General features: G+C 47.7%; 1 protein-coding gene across 2 annotated transcripts; it reads right to left on the bottom strand.

Moving 5' to 3' along the window:
- Positions 1-8,861: 8,861 nt before the first annotated feature.
- On the bottom strand, positions 8,862-14,312 carry LOC125950587 (zinc finger FYVE domain-containing protein 9). 2 transcript variants are annotated; one of them, XM_049678720.1, is made up of 5 exons: positions 14,159-14,312; positions 13,985-14,091; positions 10,082-13,923; positions 9,846-10,007; positions 8,862-9,770 (listed from the first exon to the last, which is right to left on the bottom strand). In XM_049678720.1, exons 2-5 carry the CDS (start codon positions 14,088-14,090, stop codon positions 9,609-9,611), a joined length of 4,272 nt encoding a protein of 1,423 aa, XP_049534677.1. In that variant the 5' UTR covers position 14,091; positions 14,159-14,312; the 3' UTR covers positions 8,862-9,608. The 2 variants fall into 2 exon arrangements, with proteins under 2 accessions (XP_049534677.1, XP_049534678.1); XM_049678721.1 differs by having other exon boundaries at positions 13,985-14,108; positions 14,173-14,312.
- Between the last annotated feature and the right edge of the window lie 10,784 nt (positions 14,313-25,096).

Raw genomic sequence — 25,096 nt, 5'->3', positions numbered from 1 at the left:
GCGGGGGTCGTCCGTCCATCCGTCCGTCCATCCGTCCGTCCAGCACAAACGGACAAAACTATTTTGTAATGTTTGCCAATCGCGGCGCGCGGCGCGCGGCGATCCCGATGGCCTGGTATCGTGGCGTGCAGATCGTCGCTCGTCGTCGAACTCAATTGCAGTCTGCACTCCCCGTCTTACCCTCCATCCTTCCCTGGGCACATTTGCTTCGCATCGTTAAGCGTGATATCGTAGATTAGGGCGAAGGGAAACGAGACTCTCGCACAACCAGAGTGAGAGAGAGATTCATTGGAAGATGGATGATGGTAAGGCTCGGACTGATCGCTGACAGACGGCCAGTGATTGGAATGGATCACGGCACGGGTTAGGTTGCCGCGGCCTAGGCCGAAAGGTCTACGTTGCGCTCGGTCTGTGCGATTTTTGTGCCCTTTTTTTTTGCCCCGCGCTCGAGCAGCACTACGACGACGATCGAAAGCGATCCTTCATAGTCATCGCCATCGGTCAGCACTAATCCAACAGCGTTGCCAGCGCACGGCGAGCACCCTTTTTGTCGGAAAAGCGGAAGAAAATCGAGCACACATGCGCGATCGCTTGCTGACCCTTTCAATCGATCGCAATTCCGGTGACGACGACGACGAGGACGACATTTCACCTCAAAGCACCTTCCATGCTCGCATGACGCGACGCACACCGTACCGAGGGCTCAATCCGGCCGTGGCCATAGAACTCCTGGTGCCAGGAGTTAATTCCAGCACCGACATCGGCACCGGGCTTTGGCCTTTTGTTCCGTTCCGTTGCTTGAATCTTCTCCGCGCAGGATTTGACATCAAAGCATGACAGATTACACCGTTGCTGCCGTTGATGCCGCGCCACCGGCAGCAGCAGCAGCAGCTCTTCTCTGCTGTCATCAGCCAACTCTGGCCCGCAACTCCCTTGCGGTGGTGCATCTTCCCACGGACAAACCAAACAGCAAACGCGATGCGTCGGTCGGTGGTGCACTCGGGGTCTTGATATCAATCAAAATTTCAAAACCCACTCTCCGGTACCACAGGTGCGCTCGGTCGGTTAGGCCACCTGATGGAATGGGTCCTTGACCCCGCCCGTTTCGACCCCACATCCACCGCTCTATCCGCGCAATCCTTGACAATAAGAGTGAACTTTCCTCCTGGATTGATCCGCACCACGGCGTCGGCGGTTGGTGGTAAAATGATTAAAATTAATGATTCAATCTCCCCGGTGTCGGTGCCGGTGGGTTTCTGGTACCCGAAGGTGCGGCCCCGAATGGGAGAGAGAGAGAGTGGCGCGCGCGCCCGAGCCCAAACAAAAAAGAAACGAAGGAAAAGAAAATCCATCCACTCACGGTCGGTCGGTATCTTGGTGGCGGTACTCATACGGTCGGCGATGGCCATTGAATCGCGGCGCGAATCAGTCGCCGCCACTGCCGCCGATATTAAGTTCTTTATTAGCTTCGTCGAATGGCCACCGATCGCACCGGGTGCCGGTACCGGACTATGCCTGGCTGCCGCCAATGTTCCCCTTTTTCTCTGCCGCGAGCGCATTCTCATTCGCACCTTGGAGCGTAAAGACGATGGCGAGATGTGCGAGAAGATCAATAAAAGGGCCGCAAACAACATCGGTCTCTCCCTGTGGCAAGAAAGTCCTTTCTTTCGACTCATCGGCACCACGGTCCTTCATCTTGGGCTCAATCCACCCGGCCGTGCCGAGACTATACCGTAATGAGTCCCTTTTAAGGTGCCAGATTACGAACAACGATTCTTCATTCGAAACCTTCCTAATTACTGACCGCGCAATGCAATGCACAATGCCACTCCACGTTTGCGCTTTGTTTCACTTCGTAACAGGACGCGGAAACAAGACTTAAGAAGTCAGCCTGAATTTGACGTCCGATGGGCTTTTGAGTTTGCCAAATATGGAGAACAGTAGAAGCAACCGTTCGGTTCGCCTAACTGGTTCGCCGATTGGATTTATCTTTCTGTTTGGGCTTTTCATTATTCTGGGGAGAGATGGCGGCGTGAAGTGCTTATTACCGAGATGAGGCTTCAATTATTTGGAATAAATCTCAAATGATATTTCGGGAGGCATCGCGCTTTGTTGTCAAACTATAATTGTTACTTGTTGCAATAATAAATGAAAACATATTAGTTTACAATTTGTTTGTTCTCGGTCCAAGTCCTTTTTATTTGCTCTTTGTTACGATTCATTCGGTTTAGGTTGCCTGGTAAGTACAATATGATTTTAATGCAAGCTGTAAATGTAGCAAGAAATGTTTATAAAAAAAATATGTGTTACCAAAAATGCCCATCGAATCGTCCACTTCTATCAGTTGGAGATGTAGTTTTAGGTAAATTAAGCGAGGGATGCTTAAAATGTGACAAGAGTCTCGAAATAAACACTTTTATTCATTGAGATAATTTGGATATGTATGCTTACTGTCCAGCATTAAATTCTTTTGAAAACATCCGGAGAACCATAAAAAGTATGATTTACGCTTACGGTCAAACCAATGTTCCCCAGTTTGTAGAACTATTCGAGTGGTTTGGAAAAGCTCCAAAAATTCGGAGACAAGATAACTAATACTATGTACAAATATGTGATTATTTAATGCTTTTGCTGAACGAAAACGAAGAAGACTTGAACGACCTGTCAACTGAAATTTCACATGAAAATCCACTTAGAGAAGTAACGAGCAATGCAGTGCAACTGCAATTCAAGCGCTTAGTTTCACCGTTTTTGTTTCGTTATCTTATTTCAACCTAAATCTAATTTCTCAATCTCTGATCGCAATATCAATAAACCATTATCAGACTCTATACTCAGGAGTATACTCTAATTGGATAATTAATTATTTGAAAGCTTGACATCAATCACATTATCACTGCAGTTTGAGGTATAGGGCACCATTACCACAAGCATCACAGTCACGAAATATCCATTACAAAATAATCCTAATCGTTAACCTAAGTGTATTAAGGAATGCACCCCATCAACTATCGAATTAAATTTATTTCAACGTTATATATTTTCAATTTATGTAACGTATTGGTTTATTCTCAACAATACAGTTAAAATCTGATCTTCTCAGTTGGTTGCTCTGCTTTATATGTTTCCCAGCATAGCAACCACAGTGAACTAAGATGCAACAATGATATACAACAAATTATATGGATAGCGGATTAGCTGCAGCTAAAGCAATGTCTATACACTAGCGATTCGTGATATTCGAAAGCAGAATCCTGAAAGACAAATCAATGAATAGACTGAGAGACTAATAGAATGAAAACCATGACATTACGAGAATTTTAATATCAATCCACTCGTTGTCCTTTGTCGGATGCTATGTGGAAAATGTTGCAATTCATAATGATGAAAAGAGTATAGGAAGGGATGCCTCTGCCAACAATGAATCATAAATACTTTATAACACTTAGCTAGATTAAAACCAAATTTACCAAATTGTTATCTTAGTATATTTTTGATCAGATAAATCCTATTTTTAATTCAATTTATTCTTCTTCTATCTTTGAATTTGTTTTAGGAACACTCAAACAAGTGACATCACTTTCAGAATAGCATCGACCAGACCAGTTAACTATAGTGATCTCACTTGTAACAATGCAATAAGCAGCCCATAAACTGTAATTGTTTCCTGTTTTCATCATCTGTTCGCTTGTCCGTTCGTTCCGAACTGAACCGCACTCTGCACAATGTCGTACCATGATCGCGCAGTTGGTCGCGCAGTTGTTAATCCCCGGAACATCCATCAAGGATGCTGTCCGAACTGTGTTGTTGTTGTTGTTGTTACACACACACACATCACGCCCAGCATTCGCGTGAATCCGCCTCGCGCTCGGCGTCACGCTACGGCCAATTCGCTACTAATTGACCTGATCGCGAACCGTGAAGCAGCCAGCGACGACGATCGTCGAGGCGGCCCGTTCCAGGACTGATGGGCCGTACCAAAGCGCAGACGATCAGCGATCAATCCAACGCCCCATCGCCCATTCGCTGCCGCGGCCGCCGCCGCCGTCGCCGTCCTATCTCTTATGCTCTCTTATCGTCCGCTGATCTCGTCTGCCGCAGGGCGGCTCGGACTCCTCTCGCCACAATCGGACACAATCGGACAGGTAACATGAGCAGCAGCATCGGCAGCAGCAACAGCAACACCCAACGGCAGCAGATCGGCGGGATCCATCTTCACGGGCGCTCTCCCATGATTAATTGAGATAATTAATTTTAATTATGAAATAAATTTTATCTCAATCTTTTCTCACTTCATTTCATCCCCTTTCGTGTCGGCGCCCCGGTCCTCACAGGGCTTTTGGCCAAGAAACGCAGACGATGTACACGATGCTACTGCCGTGATTGCTCGTGATGCACACCGTCCGTCCGATGTTACTGCAGCTGCCGCTTGATAATCGAAACAGAAAGAGAGAGAGAAAGAAAGAGAGCGTGTGTGCGTGTCCGATAAAGTGTCCGCCCATGAGGCGCTTCTGTATCGCGGGCAGGCGCGGGTTGACAGAATTAAGAAGTGAAATCCTTCCTCCGTTTTGCGCCTTTGCCACGTGGGAACAACAGACATAGACATGATCTTGAGACGACTACGACTCGGAGTAGATCGATCGCCGCTACTGCTACTGCTGCTGCTGTTGCAGCTCCTCGTTAATGCTTTGAAAGGAGGAATGCTCCACCAACGCATCGGCATCGTCCTTACATTCTTCCAACCACATTTGAGGCAGTCGCAACGTCCATTGGCTTTATGATTGAGATAGCACACGTCCTACGTGCTACGCCCTGCTCCAATCCCTAGTTCGCGATGCGTTTCTCCATTTCCAAAGTGACATTTTGACTGTTTATGGATTAGCGCGAGTGTCCCGTGCCGTGCCGTGCCGTGCCTCCCGGGACTCTGGACTCCTCGGTACATTAGTGTCAACTGCATCATACCTTTGTCGTGGCCGTAGACCTTTTTTTTCTTCTCTTTTCCTTCTCGCTGCAAATCAAAGCAGGCGCTCGGCATTAATGCGGAGCAGCGCAGAAGCTCTAGGTTAAGAGCGTCCAACGCGTCGGTGCGATTAGTGCAAACCGATACCAAACCGAGTACGAGGGACGTGGCCAGGGGAGAGCGAAGATTGATCGATCCTGCGCGGCCACTGAACAGCAGCCAGTCGGCCGTCGGTCGGCGAACCGGAGTCGAGATTGGATTTTTCCATTTATTTCCCTCTTCAACGAGACTCGCGAAGGACCGATAACCGGAGCGACCGAGCGACCGAGCGACCGGGAGCGATAGAGTGCGTCCATGACCACGACGGAACGCTCTAATGGCGGTACAAAGTTGGCCCCCGGTCCAGTGTTCGGTCCTGTTTGCATAATTCCCTCCTCTTCTCTTCCCCTTCCTCTTCCTCACCTCACCATCACGCCATCAACGGATTGACAATCGCTCATTTCTCCACCGGCAGGAAGATCCACGGCAGGAGCGACGACGACGATCGAGCACTGCGATCGGTGTGATCACCGTGTGGTGGTGAGTGTGTACCGACGAGTGGGTGCTAGTGGGTGCTATCTCTTGCTGGCCATCATCAAGCCCAAGCTCAGATCCCCCGCCTTTTGAAGCTCTAGTTTGCACCATCTGGCCGTGTCCCGAGTGTCCATTGCCTTCCCTGCCAGCAGCGCCTGTCCCCTCTTCATGTCCACATTCGCTCTCTCTCTTTTTCTCTCTCTCTCTCCCGGTTTGTGTACTAATAAAACATTCGATATCTCGTCCGCGTCGTCCGGGTCCGGGTCCCTAAGTTCATGCGATGCGTTCCGGCCGTCATCATCGTCATCTGCCGTGCCGCCGCGGATGATGCATCGTCATCGGATGACGGTTCCGGGGCCGGCCAGAGCCAACCACCGTTACACGATCGCACGCGGGGAGATCGATGATCCTTAATAATAATAAAGCGAAGAAAAAAAAACGCAAAAAGTACCGTTCCGGAGTAGAAGTGGTCCGGGTGGAGCGAAAGTGTGTGTGTGTGTGTGTGTGGGTGCGCACCTTTGGAAAGGGTGGTGTTGGGCGCCTCCACCACCCTTTACACCCACCCCTCCACTCCGGTTCTCCTGTTGCGCGCTATTGTATGTCATTTGTAATGCGCCGCGGCGTCGTATTCCTTGCGAACCACCATTTTTCCGCCTCTTTGGCGTTTGTTTTCCTTTGCCACACTTCGCACGCTCTCTTCCGCGCGCCGTACGGTCAAATGCTTATCTTTGTAATACCTTCACCGGAGGAGGAGTGGTGAAGGATGAGGAAGGCACTGCTTCTGCCGGAGGAACGCGTCTCTCTGCTGTGTTTGGTTCGCTTCTTGGCTGCTGTTATTGTTGTGTTGGCGCTGCACACCGATGATGTCGCGCAGGTCGCGGTTCTCTCTCTCTCTCTCTCTGTCTCTCTAGCTGTCCAGCATCTGAGGCTCTAGTGACTGCAATGCTTCAACGGCAGCAGCACCAGCAGCACCAGCAGCAGCAGAAACAGCAGCTTTTAGTTGCAAATGGCTCGCTACTCGCTCGCAAGACTCTTGGGAGTTCAAGGAGCGCTCGCCTTCCCAGTATTTGCGCCACGCCACGCCACCAGGGGTCGGACTCGGTTGGAGGAGATACGCGGATGCCAACGAAGGTGCCGATGGGAGTGGGGCCAGGGGGAGCGCGGGTGTTTACGGCAGAATCTTAAGCTGGGCGCACGGCCTTATGCCACCGTGATATGCAAATGGATTGCATACACTCTCCAAGCGACTTTTGAGTGATTGGCTGGAATGCTGCTCAACAAGGCGGGGGTACGGCCGACCGATGCCAAGCACTATCCACCCCCCGCCACGTCCCTTGTCCTGTCACCCTCCCCCCTCTCTTTAAGACCCTTGAACGCCAGCGCGCTTGGTCCTTCGCCGCTCTAACGCATTGCACCCTAGAGCACGACATTTCTGAAGTCGCAGTAGGCCGCCCCGTAAGGGTCGTGCCAGAAGCGTTTGCTGAAGACTGTGACTGGTTGCGGCTGCTGAACTGATGAGCCGTGGACGCCACGGTGATGATCGAGTCCGCGACTTCATCCTTCTGCCAATGCCAGCGCTCAATTGGACCGGATTAGAGGAGATAAAAATGGGGGGATGGTGGCAGCGATTTCGTTAGCGACACAAAAGCCAAATGCCAGCGGAATGGGGTATTTGGAAAAATGGGCTAATGATGATTGGCCCCCCCCCGTTTGATTCGGTGCGATTCCGGTGCGTTCCCCGCACATGATATCGTTTTAGAGGAGAGTAAATGATCTTCTTCCAGATTGATTCACGTGATTTTTTTCACCAGCATTTGTGTGTGCGAGAAAGCCTACTTTTCGTCGATGAATGTAACCTTTGATTATTAAATATTTTTTAAAATTAATTATCCATTGGATCAGATGTTCTGTCTACAAAGGAAAATCTTTTGATGCTTTATGCTGAGGACCTGCTGATGGACCGAGTTTTGGATTTTTCTTTCTAAATATTCTGGCCTTTTGGGCCGTCCAGTTTTAGATAGATAAATAGATTCATTGGTTTGGAATGAATGCGTAATGTGTCTCTTTCAAATTGAATATTTACAACCAATGAGTGATCTTCCTCTCAAACCCAAGGATCCTCCAGCACACGCGTTCAAATGTCTTCCTTCTCCAAAAAGCTGTTAAAATTCCGTTACTCCATCTCATCCATCTCGGTTCTGCACATCTTCGTTATCCAGCTGAAAATCAGGCTTTCTATTATGGTTGCGTAAATATTATCCCGCATTATTTAAGTTTTTGCAAAAACATGCGAGGCGTTTTTCTTACGCCACATGCGCATTTTTTTTCGTTAGCAGCGCAAAATCCAACGATATCAATAGCCAACTGAATAGCCATAAGCCATGAAGAGCGATGATCGTTCTATTCTTTGAAAATAGAGGACTTACGTTACTCTAATATCAAGTCAAATAAAGAGTTAGAGGACCACTTTCTACGATCACATTCAGAAAACGCCTAGGCATCCGTCGAACCTTAAAAACCAGAGGCAAATGCTTCCAGCTCCAGCCACCAGAGCGGGCATTTCGAGCGCCCCTAGTGGTTGGTCGTTGAAACTCGTTCGAGCAGTTAAAATCGAGCAGTACAAGGTTGAAATCGGTGGAAAACCAAGCGGAAAATCGATTAGGCTACAATTTTTATAAATCATTTAAATTTTTGCCTGAATCCTGAACCTTGCTAGAATATTCTCAGCAATTTTCACGCCAATCAAAGTAAAACTGGCAAAGATACAGATTTTTTTTTTAATCGCTATACTTGACGCGTAGCATGATGAATGATTCAGGAAAATGTCTTCCTTAAAGGACTGCCCGCAGATCGTAAGAGCAATATTATCTGAAAGAGATGAAAGTTAAGGCAGAGCTCGCGGCTATCAAAGTGGAAGTGAGGTTGTGGAGGACTAGTCTGACCGTTGTGCGCTACAAAATTAAGATTGTTCCGGTTGATGGATTGATCCCTGTTCAGGAGGTGACGATCGAGATGGGTTTAAAAGGAGGAAAGGATTCAACAATTCTTACAAATTCGAGCCAACAAGCCTTTTACCTGAGATAATACAAGTTAACAGGCCACAAGTCACCAATTGCAGAACAGTAGCGGAACCATAGAAATAGAGAGGCTAGAGCCAGCGGAACCACAGAAATAGAGAAAAAGCTTAATTCCGCCGTTGAATATTCGTAAAATGTTATCAACCATACATATCCGGTATTCACTATGAACTGACTTACCTTCCGCATAGAACGATGGAACGAGTGGAACGAAGGAAAAATGAATAAACGAAACGAAGTACATAGTACGCATTGGGTATGCGTAGGTATATTCGCTTGTGTAATTTTGCAACTGTTATGGGGGAGGGGAGGCTTATCAACTTACTATAGCAATACGCAGATTTGCTTCCGAACCGGCCTGCTTCCGCTTCATATTCTCTTCTTCTAAAGGTTAAAACATCCAAACCAAATATAAATATCCTTCGGTGCTATCCACTGCATAGCGGCATAATAAAGGTGCGATCACCAGCTCCCTTTACAATTTAATAATTTTAACTATATATATATGTCAGAAATATATATATAATATGTGTAGGTGTATATGTATATGTATATCTATATTTATGTATACTCTTTAAACTCCTATATAACTCACGGTATGCTGGATCTGGTGTGTACGTTCATTCAACACGACTACTCAAAGCCACCATGGAAATGGGTTGCTTAGCAATCCCGTTCATTCATAACCTAAAAGCTGCCTCTCTCGGTACTGGCCAGCAATTTTTGTTAATTGGTTTCTGTTTCTTAACAGCAGTCTCTCTCTTGTCCTGTCCATGCACCTTGTCTCGCTCGCTCTTATCACACCCTTCCCGTAACAAAACCAGACGCCAACAAAACCCTGTTCCGATCGGGCTCCACTGTACGGCAACTAGGAATAACCGAACAAATTTTAACAGACAGATTCCTTTGTTCCGCTTTGCCTTGCGTTCGCGATCGTTTTTGGTGTGAATGCCATTTAGAAGGTTTAGTTTTGTTAAGAGATATTCGCGATTCGTCCTCTATTTGTCAAGAATGTGGAAAATCAGCTCGATAACTATATCGTGCTGGTCTAGCTGCAAGGCGGTGACAAGATGCTTCAGCGTTGTGATGACTTCCTGCCCGAGAGCGTTCGAGTAGAGTGGTGCCAGCTTGTTGCCTCCACTGCCGGCCAGAAATGACATCTAGAATCGAGGACAAAAGACATTGATTATCGCTCGTGAACTGAAGGGCTTCAAACCTATACGGGAGTTACTCACCTCATTAGGATTCGCACTGACCCTTAGACCGATCTTACTGTGACCGCTCGATGCCAACAGATCGAGGAACGCGACCAACGCAATGCAGGCCGTCTTGGCGAGCGTTTCCGAGAGTTTCGACATATTGATAGGATCACCCGGTAGATTCGATTCTTCGTCACCCTGGCAAGAAAAGAGGTTACAAAAACATGAGACGATTTGCGTCGAACGCTCGGACAGCAGAACCTTCCGCTTACCTTCACGATAAACACCTCCGTCCATCGAATGATGTGATTGGCATTCGAGTAATCCGTACCCCGGTTAACCCGAATGCTCGGTACACCGTCGAACGGTTTGCGATCGATCGGTGAAGTGACACCGATGTTAAAGTTTAAATCATTTGAAGTCCACTCGATCGACACTACCTCACTTTGGCTATCGTCTCCATCGCTCGATCCACACACGATCCGGTAGTCTTTCATCTCCTTCAACGCTTCCTTCACGAGCTGAAGCTTAACCGCCGGTATCAGTACCATCAGACCATCCTCCACGATATTACACTTCCCCAGCAGACCCGAGTTGGGCTTGAGCGATCCATTCAGTACGAGAAAGCTCGCCCCGGTTACCTTGCGTGGTTTGCCCTCGATGTTGATCGCCTGCGTCGAATACTGTGTCGCTTCCGGGCATCCCGATTCCGTGTTCTGTATGCACACGAGATGCCCATCGGCCACCTTACTAAAGTTGCCCGCCATCGCCATCAACTGTTCGCTCGAGCCATCGACGACCTTCACTATCTTCTCGTAACGGTTCCGTGGTATCAGTATCCGCGTTTTGCGATCCTCTATGTGGATCACCATACCGCGTACGGTCGGAATGGTGTAGCTAAAGTGCCGAAAGTCCGCCAGCAGATTCACGATCGTTTGTGCGATCTCCACGTACACCGATTCGCGCTCCCGTACGCTTACGTGCGGTGACGGATAGTAACGGTAGAGTGCACCGAGACGGAGCATAAGCCGCAGCGGAAGTATCTTTGCCCATGGTACCTCCCAGCGATGGATAAGAACACCGATCAGGTACGGTGCATCCGGGAGGATCAGCTCCTTCATGCACTGGTACGTCGGTCGGACGTACAGAAATCCTCCGTGGTTCTTCGAACCCAGGAAGTTGTTGGTACGTGCCGGTGAGAAGCCCAGTTCCGTGATAATATTGCCCCGATCCGCCTCACAGTACAGCTCGTTCAGATGCACAAAGATGTCCTTTGGTAGGGTTTTCGAGTCACCGAGCTCGAGCAGAATGACCACCTCATCCTGACCCACGTACTGCAGACCGCGAGTGGTGAAATTGATCACCGTTCGGTTGATGCAGCAGGACAGCTCCACGATCGTTACGTACACGTGGAAGTTCTTTTGCACCGCAAACGTTAACATCACCTCCCGTAGACCCTCGACCAGCGATGCATCATTATCAATGTCCACCAGTTTGCTCTCCGTGGGACTAATTCGCTTGAGAACCGGTGGCAGTTTATGATCCTCCGGTGGAATGAGCGATTTGTTAAGGGACGGGCTACCGCTGGTACTGCCGGACCCACTGCCAGCCCCTACCGCACCGTCCTCGGATCCCGTTGGTGTCTGCACACGATTCGATTTACGGTTCTGTGGCTCCGGAGAGACGGTGCGCACCGGCACCGCATCCCAGTTCTGATCGAGCTCCGTCAGATCACAGCCAGGCCGAATGCCATCGCTAAAGATGACGTTCTTATCTTTGCGCAGGTTGCGTGGACCTCCGGCACGCTTCAGCACACCCACCGGTACCATTACGGAGATCGGTGATTGCGGTTGGCTCGTGGCCGCCGCCTGTTGCAGCGGCGGTATTACGGAACAGTATTCCATGGGATTGTTCGGATTCGGTTGCCTGTGGCCTGTGGCACCTGCAGCACCCAAGCCTGCCGCACCACTACCACCAGCACCATCGATTCCAGCGATCTGACCTGCTTCTAGTGCTTGCTGCTGCTGGATGCTCAGTATCACGTCGCACTCCTGGCAGATACGTCCTTCGGCGTCTCCAAGATATGCGAGTTTCGCTTTCAGACAGCAGCAGGCAGAACAAAGCAGCTGACCACAGGCCCGGCAGTGATGTCGACGTTTGATCACCGAGAACTTTTGATTGCACTGCATGCAGAACTTGGTGGCATTGTCCGGTACCCAGAACGGCTGCACTTTGCCCAACTGGGCCTGAGTGGCACTGAGTAGCGGCACGAGTGTCGGTGGTGCCGTTATCGTCAGGGGCGATTGAATTGGATCGGCTGCGGCCATTCGTGATGCGAAATCGGCATCTTGCAGTTGCTGTTCCGCTTGGAGCTGCTGATGTTCCGTCGTTCCTAGCGAAGCCACAAAGTCATCGGAGCTGGTGGATGACAACGTTAGCCCGAGATCGGTATCGATTCCGTGAGTTGACGGTGGTGTGTGTCCGGGAGATGAGGTCCTGTTCATTTGTTCGTGATCGGTGGTAGTTGCTGGAGCTGTCGCTGCACCCTCGGCGGATGTAAGCGCATTGGCCAGCTCCAGTGATGTGGGTCGTTCCGGACGAGATGCTCTCCGTATCGCTTCTTCATCCTCGGCTCCAATCGAACGACGTTCCGATTCCGTCTCCGTACAATCGATAAACCGTATTTCGCTTCCATCTTCATCCAATGGAAAGTCACCGGCTTCCTCCGTATCGACTGGAACCGAAACCACATCGGTGCTTAGTTGCGCACCTTCGTGCGGATCCGCTGAAGAACCGGCCACATTCGCCGCGGCAACAGCTGCAGCAGATGCTGCCGCTGCAGCAGCCATTGCCAGATCGTTAAACTCGAGTGTCGAAGCTTGAGAAATCAAGTCATCCTCGTTGTCGCCACGCGACGAACTTGGACTGATTTCCGAATCTTCACTGCGACTATCAATACTCGCTTCATCCACGGGATCTTCCTGTTTCTTCGTCGTGATCACCGCCGCTGCTTCGTCGGCCATCGGACTCGGCAGCTCCGCCTGTTCCGGTTTAGGAGGTGCCAACGTTTCCACCGCGTTCACACTGCGAAAATCGTACTCTTCCAACTCCTGCAGATAGCTTTCCAGCTCGGTATCGGAGACATCGTCCATTGTCGATTCAAATCCTACGGCCGCGCGTTTGGCTAGTTCGGCCGCATCCTCATTCCCTTTACTGCCACCGTTCTCGTTGGCCTCCGTTGTTCTGGGTTCGGTTTCAATTTCATCTTTGGCCACCGGAGCTCCACCAGTCTCGGCTAGCGGCTTATCGCGGCCTATTGCACCTGTGCCACCGGCAGCAGCAGCAGCTGCTGCTGCACCGGCCCCATGGCCTAGCCCACTGCGCGTCAGATCGACAGCTACGATCGAGGAGATGGATGAGATTCCTTCCAGATTTATCACATCGTTACTGAGTGTGTCGGAGTAGAGGCTGTTTTTGTAGGAAAAGGCGGATGTGTCCTGAGGATCGGTCTGCGGTCCTGCCTTTCGTGCGCCTTCATTCGTAGTCGCGAGCGTCGTGATCGAAGATGAATCGAGTACATAGTTCTCCTCGCTCAACGAGGAAATCTCTTCCGGTAACTTCTCATGCGCCGGCCCGGACTGGGCGGCCTGAACCGCACCACCTTCTGGCTGTTCTTCACCATCGCTTGTCGAGGCTGAGGAGGACGATGAAGACGACGGTGGGGAGGACGAACGTGACGATGAGACCGCTCGCGAGGAACAGGATGTAGCGGATGAATCGGGCGATGAAGCGGGAGATGTTTCTGTCTGCGGAGAGTTGGCAATCGATGAGGTGGTTCCGGCGATTGAAGATGTTTTCAAATCGGAAGAGACGGACGAGTTCGACGGTGGGGTAAGCAGTGGTTTCCGATCGGCCGGTATACTCAATTCCTGCTTTTCGCTGACCTTACTACTTAGATCCGTTCCCCCGGCGTTAACGTAGTCGTTCAGACTGGAAAACACATTCGCTACGTTCACGACGTTCGCTTTGGCCTTCTGTTTCGAAATCGATGCTGTCGCGGGCACTGCCGCCGCCGTCGCCGCCAACGTCGGTTCAGGATCACGAAGTTTGATTTCTGTAAAAAAGTAAAGCGGGTTCAGAATCGTAGGATTTTTTGTCGCGAAATCCGGGCTTACGCTCTCTGTGGGTTGCTGGTTCGCCGCTTAATCCTCCGCTGGTACGGCCATCGTCCTCGTTCAATTCCAGATCATCCAGCACCTTATCGATGTCCACCAAGTCCATGCTAATTCGAAAGGGATGCTGATTCATCAAATCTTTGGAAAGGAATTTTATCAAATCGCGTGACTCACTTTTGTTTACGTACTCGAGGGCTGCTTCTTCTTCAGTGAGGATTTTCCTCCGGTTATTGAATCCAGGCCTTGCTGGGCCTTCCAGGACCGAGAATATGCTCTTATCACCTTTATTTTAATCACGAAATTGTTAAAAAGTTTAAAAAAAACTCCTGTTTACGGCAAATTCTTGGAGAACAATAACAATACAGTGCCAGACAATTCATTTTTCGCTCAAAATTTGGATTTTTGTTGAAAGTTTTACTTTTTTCTAGACATAATGCTCATATTTTATCGACCATCACTGTCCGAGCAGTCGAGTAGAAGCACACACACGCGATTCCCCATAAAAGCACGCACGAAACACAGACACACACTGCAGGGCTCCGTCGTTTACAGCACTGCGGTTCAAGGAGTCGAAAGATGGAGCGCCGGGTAAACTAGCGTGCGATGCCGATATCACGAAGCGTTAACTTTTTGGCATTTTCACGTTTACGCTAGATTTTACGCTGCATGCGGTACCGGCTCAACAAGGTGGGACCAATTTGTATGGATTTTGGCATCGCGGCGCGACAATCGCGCTTTCGTCTAGCGAGTGCTTGATATCCCAAGAAAGGTGTGATCAGGTGGTGTCATAAAAACCGGAGGTCGCCATGTTTTTGACGTTCGTGTGCATCATCAAAGCAGCATGTGTTTGTTAAGAAATGGTTTTATTAAGCATAGAACATTGAGAGACTTGTAAAAACTTTAACTTTCGTACCGCATTTCTCTAAAACCACGGATCCGCGAAAACAGCTTCAAACAGCGCGATCTCAGCTGGAAATGAACAATGCACCCGGAACCGACGAAATAAGGCGAAAGGCTGAGCCGGTCAAATATGGAGGTGCACCCTAGAACAGGAGATCCATCAAGTGATTGCTGGGGCATTGAATTCCGCCTACAAAATAGGCCTTCAGGTCCGATAGAGCCAGCAGCGAGAATCCTTGAATTGCAAATCAACGAGGCAAAGACCAAATTTATGGTGGCAACGTCAACGGCCCAACATGTTGTAAAGCCTGATATACTTGGCGTGGTAGCGGCGGTATCGACTTTAACGCCGGAATAGCAGAAATATCGACATGGAGGACGACGGCACACGATCGCGTGCGGTGGCGGAATCTGATCGGATAAGATAAAGCAAACGCCCACCGTGAATGAATCGAGAAAGGTTCTTCATAAATTGGATCCCACGCCGCTGATGCCGTACGAGTTCTTGCTCGACGATAACTCCAACCCGGCCCGGTAGTAAAGCCGGCCTTAGGTGGAACGTGTACCTCACCGCACGCCAAGAATCTCATTCTGTTAAAGGAGCAGACGGGCAAACGCCAGCCGTAAGCTGCATTTCCTGTTATCCTGAGTCGGTGTCGTAAAGTAGGACGCGGTGAAGTAACTACCAAGGATCGTGAATCCCCATACAGTGCAGAGCCATCCATATTTCATTGTGAGCTTTTACTTTTGTCACACTCTTGATCGACCATTTAAACAGTTATCAAAAATGAGTTCGAGCAGGGATTGGGGAGAAAGTAATCCATTATTTTCGGTTGAAGATCAAGACTTTATTTAAAAAGTTCCAACCGTCCTATTTCCATAAAATATAAATCATTTTGTTGGATAATTTGCTGCTGTTTTCAACACAGTACGTTGAAACTCACACTCACAGACGAATGGAACAAATAACTAAAAATAAAGCCCTTTGTTTAGGGAGAAATGTCTTCTTTACAACGGGCTGAGGATTTTGTTTTAATACTTCACGAGATATCGAGATCCTAAGCTCGAGCTCGCTAAGAAATAGTTTCCAATTTCATTCGAAGAACGTAACATAACACACAATAACCCAATATACCGTGGCGGAGGAATTTATTGGGAGTATTTTATTACAAAAGTAGCTCCACAGTATTGATTGCTCATCCTGCAACCGGTAATTCAGCATCCCGCAAATAAACGCTCTACACAGTACAGCCCTTCAGACACTTGTAGTTGGTTTCGGTGAACATCCGTACTTGCGCCCTCCATTATAAAACATTCATTCGCTTCAAGTCGAACATATGGCACTCGAGCGTTGCGCTGTCGTTGTCGTCGCCTTCTGCTGGCACTGGCATCGGTTTCCGGGGAATCCAAATTGATGAGCGACATATGTCACCTACGTTTGGGGGGAGCATGTCTCCATAAATATTCGTTTGCACTTTATGCACTGCAAAACGTCGAAGGAGCAACGGCAATCCACGGTAGTCCAAGTGGAACGTAAAAGATACCGTTGGTGCCAGCTGATCTCGATGTTTCATTGTCCTGGTCTTGGAGCAAATACCGGTGCTTTGGGTCGGCATCGTTGTTACGGATTGTGGCCGAGTGCTGTGGTATTGTTGCAAACGTAACCTTTTCTTTATATTTCAGTTTTGAATGCAAAACAAGGGATTTGCCCTGACAGTTGCCATGGTTCTTCATCTGATTGTTGCACCTCGGCAAGGAAATGCATCAGCTTCGTGTAACCGCATGATATGTTCAGTGCAGTCTGTTTGATGCATAGAATTCAAACAAAGAGTCTTTGAATAGTTGCCATAGTCCATAGGTAGTATTGTGTGTTTTGTGCTAAGCAAAGAGAAATGCTACAGCACGACAAACATGTCAATAATCTGGCAGAGACGTTGCGTGAAGGCATGTCAATGCCGAGCTGCCGATTGGATTGGACCACCGGATTGCTTACCTTCGATCCTTCATCAATCAGAATGGTTGAAAAAGGGTTCAATGGTGGGTCTACTCTCTAACCTTTCTTTGTGAACTGAAGCCTTTCCTCGAAACACAATGTACATATTTTTAAATGCATGTTTGAGAACAAAACTCCAGGCCCATGGTTTTAAGTTGAAATCAAATACTAATTAAACAAACCCCGTCTAGCCACAAATCTTTGCCATGGAACGGTTCAGTTCCAGGTCCAAACCACAAACTGATTGAATATCAATGAGAAATCTTATGGAATATTCCATGACATTAAAGTATTTTTGTAGCAACCCCTAGCTACAGCTTCACTCTAGCGAAATCAGTACATTTCCAGTCCAGCCCAGTCCAGGAGAGTTGATTGGACTGCCAACTCAAGCTGACTCACCTTGTAGCAATCACTAGCATGCAAAGAGCGTGTCCCGTGCATTCCGCTGGCTTTGCCAATTCAATTGAACGGAACAATCGGAAACTTTGCGCTGGTCCTTCCGTCGAACTATTATCTGTATTACTCAGGGAAAAAGTTTCCACCGATTGTAGGCGAAAGTTCTGCGTGCGGTACGAACTCATGGAAACGCGAGAAAATCAGAAACCGTTCCGTGCGGTGCCATTTTCTTGCTAAACAATTGATGGAATACCGGCTTTCTGCATTCGAACTGTTACTTTTACAACAATAAATAATTCAATCGTTTTCTCCTGGTTCCTAGATCCATCACAACAGGCAACAAGATGAAGTTGATGCAATGCTCATGAAGTTACAGTAAACGAACTGTTTCCACATTCTCAACCAGCGCGTGCGATGATTCGCGTCCAAACTACTTAATTAGTTTTATGCGGCAAAATTGGACGTACGAAGTGAAATTCTGTGTACTGTCCCCTTTCTATTCACACTGATTAGAGAAACACTTTTCTCGTACGGCATTCGGGTGCAAGAGAGGTCTAAGTGGTCAAGCGACTGCGAAAAATTTACTCGATTGCCTTGGCATCGGGCCACCTCTTACGGTCAACAACAGTGAGTCTGCGATTGTAAAAATTCGCACATTTGCCGCAAACAATGCAGGGCACTCTGGTGGGCAAGCCCGTTTCAAGTGCGAATTCAATGCAGACCATGCAGTTGCTGCATCCTTTCGTTCGTTCCCCGATCGGAAGAAGCGCCCTGGATGGTAGCAAATAGATGTGAAAAGGTACACAATGTTCTGCATTAATGAATTCAAAATTTTGTTTGTTTAAACATTCCTTTTTTTTTCGTGTTATTGCTTGCTGCGCTCGGCCAACATGCCTGTAGATAGTAAAAACAAAGCCCTACGCGATTGCCCCAGCGATAAAAAAGGAAATCGGGTGTTTGTAATGAATATCATTAGTTGATTGATTGCCTGCACAATCAACTCATCTGGCACAACATGTGTGTTTGCATGTTTGCGTCCATTGGGGGGCAGAATTTGCGTTAAACACGTGGTAAACCCGATCGATCATTATTAAACCACAAATACCTCGAATGCACTACATTAAATGCATCGATGCTATTTTAATGTATGCAATCCGTAAACCGGAAACCAAACGTGTGAAATGCCTAGAGTGCCAAAGCAGCCACCACATCCGCCAACGTCCAGCGACGGAACGGAGCATTGTGTAAACCCGCTGCAGATAGCAGTAGGACTCGAAGGGAGAGAGAGAGAGAATGCAACTCCGCTACTCGAGCTTACACCGAGACAAGACAACATGAAGTGGTTTGAAGAGTAATTATTTATTGATGATGTCAGTCCGTTAAGCTTAAAAGCTTCCACCAGCATTGACCAGCCACGGGCACGATTGGGGTTTACCTTTTTTCTTTCCCACGTTCGGAGCCAATCCTGGCTAAACCATGAAGTGAAGCGAAACCGACCGGACCGGACCAGTTAAGGTTCCGAGAGTCGAGAAGATGGTGATGGTGATAGTGGGAAAGCATTTTCTTGAGAAGGCTCCTGCTGCTGCTGGATGGGATGGGTAGCATGTTACGGATTTTCTAGCGGAACGTGCCCGTCCCAACGTTCGCCAGTTGCGAAAGATTAAAACTGTTGGCCCTAGAGGATAGACGACTACTGGTGGTGGCTGGTGGTGGACAAGGTGGAGAGTTTCTCGCCGATGGAGTTGCTGCTGATCCATATCCGAGGGTGGCACGCTCGACACAACCTTTCGACCGTTCCGCTAGCTTTGGGGTCATTTGTAAAAGGTATTTAAATGGAGCTTCGCGATCGTTTCTGCTTATCACTGATTTCATAAACTTAACGTAAACAAATGAACGACTGGTCGGTTTTTACAGGAAGTGTAATTGAAAGGCGATAATATCGGGGGGGCCCAGTACAGGATGCAGCGTTATTTATGATGGTATTGCACTCGGACAGAAAAGAGCAAAGAAGGAGAATAAAGGAGCATAAAAGAGAAGATGGAAATCGAAGTTTATAAGATAAGCGAAAAGCAAAATGGATGCTTGAAGAGAAGCCCCAAGAGCTACTTCCTGTTTTTTTTCACTTCATTTTGCAAACGGAAAACAAATGGCCTGAACGTGGTTCCTCGGTGCAATTTCCATCAATCGTTTTTGGATCTAATGTGTGCGTGTGTGTGTGTCCGCTAGGCTTTTTGCAGTACTATCCACGTTCGGCATCGGAAACCAAACGAAAGAAACGAAAAAGGAAAAACAGTGGTCCACGGTCATCAAAAATTTACGACCATGATCCTTTCTTAGAAGAATTCAAACCAACGTAAACACCAGCAAAAAAATCCTCGATTTTCTCATTGTCTTTTCAAAAGAGAAAGCAGTTTTGCCTCTTGTTGTGATTCGTCGATGTACTCAAAAAGCATGGAAAGCACCAAGCAGGCCAAGTGTCGTTGCCGCTTATTTACTCTCCCTTCTATCTGCTTTCACTTGAGATGATTTGAGAAAAACGATTGAAAATGAACAACGACGAGAGTAGTAGTCGTAGTAGTCCGCCGGTCAAGTAGTGTTCCGGGAACTCGACGCGACCGTCGAGGGATGCCGCCTTCCGGCAACTAGGAAAGTGAGCAAAAAACTGCGAAGACAAGGCAGGGGGCAATGCGCCGGTACGCCGGTCCGTATCCGACTTGAGCAATCCATTAATACCAGGCTCAGGGAAGCGAGTAAGACATTTCGGGGTTCTGCTGACCCGAAAGACCGAGCCAGAGTCTACAGAGCCGTTGGCAAAAGAAAAACGGAACCCGAACCAGTTTTGCACACCAGCCCAAGTACTTGGGGTTGGGTGTCGTGTTTAAAGCTGACCTCCTCCTCCGGAAATAAACCAAAATTTTAAATCTTTTGCTGGATGTTTTGATAAATTACTGTTACACCCAACAGTACACTTTAAGCTGCTGCTGGACCACCATTTCTTGCCCCGTAAACGTATAACGTGCGATATCATTAAACACCTCCGGCCATACCCTTCGCTTCGCATCGAGCGCTCACCGATTTTCCACGCAACCGTTTACGGGAAATTAAAACACAAAAATGCTTCCGGCAGCGGTACGCTGATGTTCCATTAGCCGGGGCTTTTCTCCTGTTGCTGAAGCCCCAGTGCTAAAGCGTAAAGAGGTCACGACGCCCCAACCGGGCAGCACCGTTTAGTAGTAGTACCGCAGCCACAACCCATGCCGGGGGTTATTCTTCGAGCTTCGGGTGTGGAGCCGTGAAGCCCTTTGCCTGGTGAGCCGAACCGAATGGGGGTTTGTTGCTTCGGCACAAAGGCAAACAGTAAACTTGGTTTCTACTGCAAACGAATGCAGCGGGCAAAAGCAAATGAACCCCCCCGTTGACGATTGTAACGCACCATCCGCAACACCACAACCCTGCGCGGACTGATGGTCAGGGCCGGTAATTGATTTGCAAACAGCGCCGCCTGAGATGAAATTAAAAAATAATAATCGCTTGATTAGTATTTAACGCGAAGAACGCCCGCCAGATGGGATTTCAACTTCAATTACTGGATTGTAAACACAACGCAAGGCCGTGGAGTCGAATTTGAGTTACAATTTCAGATTTATGAGTGTACACTGCCCGTTAACTAGCAGTCTTCTCTAGGGAGTGAAACTAAAATAATCTGTTGCTTTTAATGTGTTGCGAATCGTTAATTAGTTTATTTTGCGTAATATTTAAAGTTTGTTTCTCTCAGTCACAGTTTGTTTCCATTGATTGCGCAAGCAGATGCACCGATGTTGACACAGCTGAAAGCTGCGTTTGGAAATGTTGCGAGCGGTTCGATGTTCATACATTGATATTGCTTTTACAGGAATGCTAATGTAAGCACATTTGCAGGTTGAAAAATTACATTGGCTTATGTGTGCATAAACTCATTGCTTCAATCGATCCACGTAATGGTATTTTTGATGCAAACACCATATTTTTGTTCGCCGAAATACCTTATATTGGATGCGACTTACGGGAAATTGGTCCTGTCATCATGTAATTTATGTTTGTCAGTGTTAATGATTTTTTCCAGCAACTCATCTTATCAACTTGGTCTATTATTTAGGTGTTTCCAAAAAAACATTACAAACCATCTGCCAGCACCAAGCGCACCAGCGTTTTTTCTTATAATTCCCATTTGGGCAGAGACTGGTTTGGACAAGGAACAGAATAATTTTCGGTTTTTCCGTGAAAACAGAATACAAAGCGCACGAATACTAGGAGTTTTCCGACATAGATTCGCCATCGTCTGGCCGGTAATTAAATTCTAGTGAAGAAAACCAACATGGTCAGTACGGAAAATGACACTTACTTGAAGCTATGCAGAAGTTTCCGTTTTCAGTGTCTGTTACGGACAAAAGTTAAAGATTCTATTTGCAGTAATAAACTGTAGATCATTTGTCTCATTAACAGACAAACATATTTTTACTAGATAATTAATGCGATAATTCGAGATATTTGCAGAGGAACGCGTTAGCATCGACCATCCATATGCATAATAAGCTTTAGCGCAATTATTTCTACTGTATTTATGGTAATTACACCGACCAATGAGGGTTCAGACCACTCCACAGAAATTAATTCTCACAAATTCCACAACAAGCATCCGGTTCGCGAGCATTGAAAGGCTTATAAGCAACATCTGTGCTATTGCCAAAAATGCTTTGTTTGAGAGTAGGCAAAGCCCAATGTTATAATTAAATATGCAAGTGAATTACATAATTATCATACGAGAATGTTCGCAGGACGAGTGAAAATAGGATGCAACCAACTGTTCATGCTTATTATTACTATGAATTACGCTCTTCATTACGCTGCTTCCCGCACTCAATGGTGTATCTTTTGCACATGCTGGAGTCGGTTACACTTTTTAGTGAGTATTGCGACGGTAAGCTGCACTACCGACTGCCTGTCTGCATGGTTCACTATTTTGCATTTCAACACTCACAACGATCGGTTGGCGTGCAAAATGGAAACCGGCACATCACGCTCATTACCCCTCCCGGTGCCGCGCCGTGTTGCAGCGACCGTTGGAGTTGCCGAGAGCTAATTCAATTAATTTTGATTCCTGGTCTTATCAACCCACAGCACAGCCCTCGTGTGTGTGTGTGTGTGCGGGATTGTGGCGTGAGTGAAATGTGGTGAAGCAATCAACCTGTCCTCCGGTTACGGTCGTTGACTGAGTAGGCGAGGGATTGGTTTTTTTTTGTTGCAATGGTTATTTTCATTCTGTCCCATTCTGCGGTGAAAGGTGAATCAAATGGCCATGGCCAGGTTGAGCATGCGAGCGTGACTCTGCCGACTTCAGTACATTAAACATGACACACGCTTTCCACCATCATTCCCCCGCGGGGTGCAAACCGTCATTTTATTTTCAGTTTTCCCAAAGCAAAAAAAAGAAAAACAACAAGCGTCAGAAAGCAGGTGAGTTTTCGCACAGCGTTCAACCATCGGTGCCAGCGTGAGTGAGTGAGTGTTGGGTGCCTCCGGGGCCGTGCCATTGTTCCATGTCAAAGACAGCTAATGGTGCGGAACGGAAAACAGAAACGTACTAATCCGCTTCAATAATAGAAAGCTTCTATTACCGGCGCGCGAACACGACGTTCCAGTGACACGTCTGTGATTGAAATTGATGGTGTGGAGCATGTTTTCAACGTGTTTGCAGGCTAGGACGAAGCAAGGGGGTGTGGTTTGTGACTCGAGCTAATATAAACATTATAACAAAGTTTAGAGTTAATGCACTATAATGCGGTGCACATTCGGCGTTTCCGTCGCTTTAAACCTTTTGGATTTAAAGTAAAACAAGCGACAACGAGCGAGCGAGGGAGAGAAACTTTTCAAGCATTAGAAAATTCCTGTTCCATTCAGGGTGTGTGTGAAATCTGTTCAACATATTTATGGAAAGCGGGTATCTCCTATCATCATATCACCAAAAGACAATCGCGAAACGCCGTATCCGTAGGTCCCATAAAGCCCAATAAGGGCCCCGGCTGCCATGTGAAGCCTCCGCATGAATATTTATGGTATTAAACGGAGAAAACTCCACAGAATCCATGAAACGGCGGATGCGGGCGGAACAGAGATGAAGAATCTGGTATGCTGCGAGCGCTCAAACTGTGGCGTTGGCGGTAAACGAATTTTCTTATCAGTTTCCTCGTATCAGTTGATTTATAATTAGACGACACTTGCACAACATCTTACCGAATTCGCCACGTATGTGTGTACGTGTGTCTGTGTGGCAAAAATTGTTTTTCCGGTTTTATAATATTTAAAAAAAAGATGTTGAACTGCTCTGGAGTATCCCAGAAATTAAGTGAAAGCTCCACCCAGAGGGAACAGCCGGACCACACAACAGAGACCACAAATGAAAATGTTATCTCTCCGATGTGGCCTCTCGTCCCCGTACCGTCGTCTTTGAGGTTGAAGTGTTATAATCCCGGGAATCAAACTTGCTTTGGAGCAGGTGTTTTGGGTAATTATATGTGGTTGCTTTCCTCGGTTCCTCGAAAGCAAATGCATTAGACACTGCAATTAGGTAGTGGCAGAGTGGTAAGGTTTAATGTTATAGTACCCGCCGGGTCTTTCTGCAACCGTATCCGTATCGTACCCGTATAGATGGCGCCCTCAATACGATCCGGAAAATGCACACTTGTTGCTTATCGTTTCACCTTTTTACCCACCTACAAGGCTCCATCCGGATTGCTTAGGAGGAGTTAGGGAAAAGGATCATGTAGGTATTTTACGGTGCCTTGTAATGTAAGTTTACTGTTGCGTGTCTCCTTTCGCATTCGAAGTTCCGGATTCCGGAGTCAGCCAGCAAAGTTTAAGAAAGCACCACACCAGGCGCTATCTGGCGTAAGGGAGGGAATCTTCCTTCAATTAGGACTCGTTTCGTGAACGGTTTCGGATTCGTATTGGGTGTGATGGCTTCGCCCGGTGAGTAATCGAATTAGTGGCGCATTAAACCGTCTACGGAATAGCTTCTCGGATCAGGCAGGTGAGAAGGCGAACAGCCGCCCGACCTCCTATGCCACTCTCTTGCCGTCCGTTTATCGTATGATCATTGAGCGGCGCAATCTGGCGGAACGTTTGCCCGGCACTTTACGATAAGCCCCGATGGGGGCTGCTCGCCTTCTTCATTTGCTTCACTGTTTATCTTGCAAAGCGGAAAACGATAAAAGCGTGGCACATACCAGGGGGGAAGGGGCGGCATAGGCACTGCGGGCGAAGGGCAAGATGATAAACTTGATCTGTAATTTGCTTCCCATTTGCTTGTACCATTCCGTTCCGTTCGGACGAGATGGGTTTCGAGTCGAGGTGGTGAAGACGATGAAGCGAAATCTGGTGTAAAGTTTGCGTGAAAAATATGGTCCGATATGCCAATTAGCAAGCGGCTGGCTGGGCTGGCTGGGCCGGATTCAATTTAGCTTAGCTCGTTTGTGAGTTTCTTCAGAGTTATTTCGCTTTGCGTTACCATCCACAAGCGATATCCGTAAGGACCATCATAACACCATCGCAACGGTCAAACCAACAGCGAATAGGCAGTATTTAAGAAACGTTTTGAAATCTCACCAAAACGGCAGTGCTGCTGTACCGCTACCGGTGATCACTTCTGAATGGTATTTGATTGCAGATTGCACTCCGTCTTGTCTCCAGGGTTCAAAAAGAGTCACAAAAATGAGATGTAATCCAGAGAGTGGTCTATTGTACATTTTGATACAGCTACGCGTATACATGAAGCGAGTTTTTGGCAC

Source organism: Anopheles darlingi, chromosome 2, assembly GCF_943734745.1.
Source record: "Anopheles darlingi chromosome 2, idAnoDarlMG_H_01, whole genome shotgun sequence".
Classification (NCBI taxonomy): Eukaryota; Metazoa; Arthropoda; class Insecta; order Diptera; family Culicidae; genus Anopheles; species Anopheles darlingi.
The sequence above is the reverse complement of the archived record's forward strand: the minus strand, read 5'-3'. Positions and strand labels throughout refer to the sequence as shown.